Source organism: Macaca thibetana, chromosome 6 (assembly GCF_024542745.1).
Source record: "Macaca thibetana thibetana isolate TM-01 chromosome 6, ASM2454274v1, whole genome shotgun sequence".
Taxonomy (NCBI): Eukaryota; Metazoa; Chordata; class Mammalia; order Primates; family Cercopithecidae; genus Macaca; species Macaca thibetana.
The window spans coordinates 75,122,281-75,129,747 of NC_065583.1; the positions used below are offsets into that span (position 1 = coordinate 75,122,281).

The 7,467-nt window shown below is 38.0% G+C and overlaps 1 protein-coding gene across 1 annotated transcript; it reads left to right on the forward strand.

Annotated features, from left to right (window-relative positions):
• Positions 1–219: 219 nt before the first annotated feature.
• LOC126956296 (protein RUFY3-like) lies at positions 220–745 on the forward strand. Its single transcript, XM_050793136.1, has one exon. The coding sequence runs from the start codon at positions 256–258 to the stop codon at positions 598–600; it is 345 nt and encodes a 114-aa protein (XP_050649093.1). The 5' UTR covers positions 220–255; the 3' UTR covers positions 601–745.
• The last annotated feature ends 6,722 nt before the right edge of the window (positions 746–7,467 follow it).

Genomic DNA, 7,467 nt, shown 5'->3' on the forward strand with positions numbered 1-7,467 from the left:
AGAAAAGAAAAAAGAAAAAACTTTTCTTTGACAAAATAAAGCCTTCTGGGGGGATCTAGAACTGGTAGAAAAGCCTGTTCCAGGAGCCGCAGAGATAACAGCAAGTGTTAAAAATCTTCCAGGACTGAAGACGCCAGTAGGTAGAGGAAGAGCTTGGCTTTGTTTGGCATTAATGCAAAAGAAACTTTCAAATATATGAAAGCTTTGATCAGTAAGAAATAACTTCTCAGTGAATTCTACGAACCCAGTGCCCTTATGATGGAAGAAGAAGGAGCCATAATTGATGGCCTGTTGGTGGGTCTGAATGTCATTGATGCCAATTGCAGTGTGAAAGGGGAAGACTTGGACTCTCAGGTTGGAATTATACATTTTTCAATGTATTTCAAGAACAGAAACGGCAGTAAAAGTAGTGAAGGAGACAGTCAGATTACTGCGATTCTGGACCAGAAGAACTTTGTACAAGAACTGAACAGGCATTTGAATGCTACTGTAAACAACCTTCAGGCAAAAGTAGATGCATTAGAAAAATCCAACACTAAACTGACAGAGGAGCTTGAGGTTGCAAACAGCGGGATTACTACCTTACAAGAACAAATGTAATGAGTTAAAGAGGAAAGTTCCTTTATACTGGAATCCAGTTGGAAGGGTCTCAAGCAAGACAGAATTGCAGAAGGGCAAGCACCAAGTGAAGCAAGAAACCATTTAAAAGAAGAGACACAATTACCATTGGATGTTGAAAAAGAACTGGAGATACAGATCAGCATGAGGCAGGAGATATGAAGATGCTAGAGAAGGATGTCTGTGAGAAGCAGGATGCCCTGGTATCCCTTCAGCAGCAGCTAGATGCTCTCAGGCCCCTCAGGCACGAACTTGCCTTTAAGCTGCAGAGTTCAGACTTAGGAGTAAAACAGAAAAGTGAACTAAACAGTAGCTTGGAACAGAAGACTAATCAGGTGACTGCTATCATTAAACAACTTGAACAAAAATGGCGTCAGGCTGAGCGAAGCTGTCAGTCTGCTGAGTTGAACAACCGGCTCTTCAAACAGGACTTTGAAGACAAAATCAACAGTCTGTAGCTCGAAGTCGAGGAGCTCACCAGGCATGGAACCAGCCTGAGTAAGAACTAAATCAGGAAAACGAAAGAAGATTATGAAACAACAGGAACATCCCAGGAAAGGGTTCCCAGAAGCCAGAATCCAAGATGGATGGGAAGCACAAAATGCAAAAGGAAAATGTTAAACTAAAAATACCTCTGGAAGAAAGTCATAGACTGCAACCCCACCCTATGGATGAACAGGATCAGCTGCTGCTCGCTGAGAAACCACAGGTGTGTCAGCTACGCCAGGAAGATGTCAGAGGAACTGCAGAGGAACCTTCTGTCATGCCTGTTCGACAAATGAACTGCCTCTTCCTTCAACTATGAAGCCTGAGCGAGTTTGCAATCCCTGTCATGAGCATCTGATGAAGTAATATTCCACCAGCCCATCATAAGACTGGAGGCCAAGACCTGGACCAAAACGTTTATGCAAGTTTATCTGTACCTGTGTTTTAGGTGTCAGGATCTCCTAGAGCCAGTCCTTAGAGTCAACTAAAGAGTTGATAGGAATTAACTAGATCCAGGGAGAAAAGGCAGTGTTTGGGGTTACTGGAAATTTTGCTTGTTTTCCCTAATAATTGTATGAAGAAAAGTGAACTCACTTGAGTCCTTCTCTTCTAAATCTAAACAACCTGACATTGAAGGTTTGCTTTATAGATTTCTTTGGAAGGGCAATTCATTTTTATGATTAGTGATAAAAATGCTGGGGTGGATGTAATAGGAGAGAGAGTCCAAGCAGATAAGAATAAAAAGGTAAACGGGGCCGGGCGCGGTGGCTCAAGCCTGTAATCCCAGCACTTTGGGAGGCCGAGACGGGCGGATCACGAGGTCAGGAGATCGAGACCATCCTGGCTAACACAGTGAAACCCCATCTCTACTAAAAATACAAAAAAAAACTTAGCCGGGCGAGGTGGCAGGCGCCTGTAGTCCCAGCTACTCGGGAGGCTGAGGCAGGAGAATGGCGTAAACCCGGGAGGCGGAGCTTGCAGTGAGCTGAGATCCGGCCACTGCACTCCAGCCTGGGTGACAGAGCGAGACTCCGTCTCAAAAAAAAAAAAAAAAAAAAAAAAAGTAAACGATCATCTTCTATAATATTTGCAGATTCAAGGGAGAGAGATAGATGCTGAGATCAAAATGACAGTTGTGACATATTTTCCCAGGTGCTGTTAGACATAAACATTGTTTCCTCTTCACCCCAACTAAATACCTCTTTTTTTCTTTTTCTTTTTTTTTTGGTGTTGTTATTTAGTTTATCCTTTTTCTTTTTCTCTTTTCTTTTTTTTATTACACTTTAAGTTCTAGGGTACATGTGCATAACGTGCAGGTTTGTTACATATGTATACATGTGCCATGTTGGTGTGCTGCACCCATTAACTCGTCATTTACATTAGGTGTATCTCCTAATGCTATCCCTCCCTGCTGCCCCGTCTCCACAATAGGACCCGGTGTGTGATGTTCCCCTTCCTGTGTCCAAGTGATCTCATTGTTCAATTCCCACCTATGAGTGAGAACATGCGGTATTTGGTTTTCTGTTCTTGCGATAGTTTGCTGAGAATGATGGTTTCCAGCTGCATCCATGTCCCTACAAAGGACACAAACTCATCCTTTTTTATGGCTGCATAGTATTCCATGGTGTATATGTGCCACATTTTCTTAATCCAGTCTGTCACTGATGGACATTTGGGTTGATTCCAAGTCTTTGCTATTGTGAATAGTGCCACAATAAACATATGTGTGCATGTGTCTTTATAGCAGCATGACTTATAATCCTTTGGGTATATACCCAGTAATGGGATGGCTGGGTCAAATGGTATTTCTAGTTCTAGATCCTTGAGGAATCGCCACACTGTTTTCCACATGGTTGAACTAGTTTACAGTCCCACCAACAGTGTAAAAGTGTTCCTATTTCTCCACATCCTCTCCAGCACCTGTTGTTTCCTGACTTTTTAATGATCGCCATTCTAACTGGTGTGAGATGGTATCTCATTGTGGTTTTGATTTGCATTTCTCTGATGGCCAGTGATGATTAGCATTTTTTCATGTGTCTGTTGGCTGTATGAATGCCTTCTTTTGAGAAGTGTCTGTTCATATCTGTCTGTTCATATCCTTTGCCCACTTTTTGATGGAGTTGTTTGTTTTTTCTTGTAAATTTGATTGAGTTCTTTGTAGGTTCTGGATATCAGCCCTTTGTCAGATGAGTAGATTGCAAAAATTTTCTCCCATTCTGTAGGTTGCCTGTTCATTCTGATGGTAGTTTCCTTTGCTGTGCAGAAGTTCTTTAGTTTAATTAGATCCCTTTGTCAATTTTGGCTTTTGTTGCCATTGCTTTTGGTGTTTTAGACATGAAGTCCTTGCCTATGCCTATGTCCTGAATGGTATTACCTAGGTTTTCTTCTAGGGTTTTTATGGCTAACTACCTCTTTAAAGTATCTCTACCAAACTGTGAACCCTATCTCAGGAAAAGAAATTCAAGAGTAATATAAATTCTGAAGGTATTGAAAACAATATTATAATATAATTTGAGGACCAGAATCTTCTGGTCTTTATCTACAAGGGTTTTAATTATCAAAACAAAGAACATTTGTTTTTCTACTTAATGACTTCAAAGTAATTAACTGCCCTTTTCAGAATCTCCTTCCACAAGACAAGCCAACTCTTCCCCCTTCCCTCTGTCCTCTCCAAGTCATAATGGAAATTGTAAGGAGTTTTAAAAACAGCGTTTGGATTTTGCAAACAGAATCTTGATTAAAGCAAAGTGAAACATAGAGTCAAACAAGTTTAATTTGTTTTCCTGAGATAGGGTCTTGCTTTGTTGCCCAAGCTGGAGTGCAGTGGTGCAATCACAGCTCACTGAAACCCTGACCTCCCAGGCCTCAAGCAATCCTCCTACCTCAGCCTCCCAAGTAGCTGGGACTGGATTTTTTTTTTTTTTTTTTTTTGCAATGGGGTCTCATTGGTTGCTCAGGCTGGTCTCAAACTCCTGAGCTCAAGCAGCCCTCCTGAAAGTGCTGGGATTACAGGCATGAGCCACCACATGTGGCCAAGTTTAATTTGTTGATGACTGAGAACAGTTAGCTCAGAATACTTACTATATTGTTTTATGAATAAGGAATTCCTTATTCTGAGTCACGAATCAGAGCTGATAGATGCTTTTTTGGAAAGGGCAATACAGTCATCCCTTGGTATCCATGGGGGATTGGTTCCAGGAACCCCACTGGATATCAAAAGCCATGGATGCTCAAGTCCCATTATATAAAATGGGTTATATGGTATTTGCATATAACCTACATACATCCTCCTGTGTACTTTAAATTATCTGAAGACTACTTATACCTAAGAAAATACCTACACGTCACTTCATTTGCATGGATTCAGCATAGTGCTTGGTGTTTGGCAAATTTCAGTTTTGCTTTTTTGGAACTTTGTGGAATTTTTTTTCTGAATATTTTTTATTGGCAGTTCTACATGGATGTAGAACTCATGGATATGGAGGGCTGACTGCACTCATACAACTTTGAGCGGCAAACTCTTTGGGAGAAAAGAGGGAATTGTATTGAGCAAGAGAAGGAAAGAAACATTATTTACTATTTTGATTCTGTTACATGTTTCTACAGATTGTTTGATTCTAATCAAGACCTTAGAAGAAATGATTCTGTGACTGGTTTAGAATTCTGGGGTGGAAACATCCTGAAACCATGATATTTAATAAATTCTGTCTTCTGGAAACGTTTACAGACTGGGAAAGAGTTGTTATTCCAAAAGTCAGCCTGTTACTTGGTGAAGCCCTCATATAGGATTATTTTAAATGTCTGTGTGGTCATTGTCTACTCTAAGACCTTTATGATACAATCATAAACACTTACATTGTTTGGCATTAAATTCAGAGTTCTAGGGAAAAATAAAATCAAATAATTATTAAAAATCCTGCCTATAAACTTACAGAGGAGTTTCCAATATATTGGACCTAGACAACTTGATGAAGTCAGCATATATATATGTGTGTATATATATATATAGTTGCATAAAGTCAGCATATATATATATATATATATATTTGACAACTTTGAAGGGGCAATATAAAATAGTCATTTTTGCTGTGCTGACTAGAAAGTTAGCTTCACTAACATAGCCACATTTGGCACATAAAGATACAGGTAATAGTTTCCTTTGTTGTTGTTGTTAGGATACCAGTAATAGTTTCCTGTCAGCTTTATACCAGCTCTTTATACCAACACATTTAATATTACAGAATTACTTATGGGAAAGAATATCTAATCATTCTCTTTTTAAATGAGAGGGCAATTCATTCTAGTTATATGTCCCTATGATCATTGAAATATGACAGAATATATGATTTTATTTTCAGCTAAATGTTTCTGCACAAATGGATTTTTAAAATCAACAACTGTATTATGCTTAATCAATTCTTTTATTTTAAAAATAATGAGGTTTATTATTAGTCTTCTCAGAGGAAACCAGTGAGTAGCTTTCATGAGAATAAATGAATTATCTGTAAAATTGTCATTGACAAGGAATCTATATTTTATGCATGTAAATAATAAAGAAATAAAAATTGAAATTGAAAAACCCCTCATATAGGATTATTTTAAATGTCTGCTTGGTCATTGTCTAATCTAAGACCTTTATGATACAATCATAAACACTTACGTTGTTTGGTATTAAATTCATATTTTCTCATTGGTTTGATGGGGTTAAACTAGCTCTATCTATTCTATTAAACAGTGAGACTTTTCTAGAAGACAGATATAAGACACTTAAATCTTTAACTCAAAACCTAAAGTCTTCTATATTTTCTGAATGAAAGATGTATATAAATGATGTTGGCACACGAAACATTTGTTAAAGAAAGTTATTTCCATGTCTAAATTTCTAAATCAAATCCATGTTTCTCACTCCAGGTTTTAAACATATTTCATACTGATTATCCTGACATTCATCTTTTCTTGACTTCCTGACACAGGTATGACTCTCAGCAATCTAGCTGATGAGTCTTGCTTAAAATTTCAATTACACATTGTCTCCTGCCCTATCAAGATTTATACTCTTTTAAGGCAAATTTCTCCTTTATAACTGATAAACTATGCATTCAGTATTTAAACAAGTTTATCAGCCCCTGACTAGAGAAGCAGATTGATGAACAAAAACAATTACTTTGACAACAGAAAGCATAGAAGACAACTCTTTGAAGTGCATCATTCTCAGTGGTAGAGGAGATTCCCAAAGACCACATTTAAAGAAATAAAAAAGAGTCAACAGAAATGAACTAATGTTCTCTGTGTACTTGGCAATGTAAACAGAGAGAAAAGGACAAAATACTTTTTAGGATTCTGGAATTTCGGCTGCAGTGTAATAGCATATAAACAGGTAATAAAGCCTTTGATTATTACAAAAAGAAAAACTGAAGGAAAAAATCCATAGCAGTCTTATAGTAGAATAAAATAAGGTTTTGTTCACATATAATGATGTGGCATAAATGTAACACATTCTATCCTGGACAGAGATCTACCACACGACAAAGATAATTAAGAACTAATATTTCTTAAACTTACTTCAGACGTAATTATAAGAGCTTTAGTTGCATTAATCTACTTAATAGTAACAATAGACCTATGAGATTAGAGCTAAAATTTCTCATTTTTACAGATGGGAAAAACTGAGGCTGATAACATGTCCTAGGTCTGATACCATGTCCTAGGTCAACAAATTTTAAATGTCAGATCCAGGGTCTGAACTTAGCAATTTGAAGTCGGAGTGACACTCAATCATTTTGCTTCCATATTCCTCTTTAGTCAAATGATAAAGACAAATGTGCAACCTGAAAATATCAGGAACGTATTTTAAAGCTATAATTGAAGGATGCAGAGTGGCCTATGGTCTATGGTGACTTAGAAGAGTGAAGAGTACTGTTAAGACATTTTTTCTTTTTTTTTTTAATTTATTTTTTATTATTATTATACTTTAAGTTCTAGGGTACATGTGCATAACGTGCAGGTTTGTTACATATGTATACTTGTGCCATGTTGCTGTGCTGCACCCATCAACTCATCAGCACCCATCAACTCGTCATTTACATCAGGTGTAACTCCCAATGCAATCCCTCCCCCCTCCCCCCCCTCCCCATGATAGGCCCCGGTGTGTGATGTTCCCCTTCCCGAGTCCAAGTGATCTCATTGTTCAGTTCCCACCTATGAGTGAGAACATGCGGTGTTTGGTTTTCTGTTCTTGTGATAGTTTGCTAAGAATGATGGTTTCCAGCTGCATCCATGTCCCTACAAAGGACACAAACCCATCCTTTTTTATGGCTGCATAGAAAAAAAAGTGGAAGAATTGATGGCTAGAGTAATTAATGC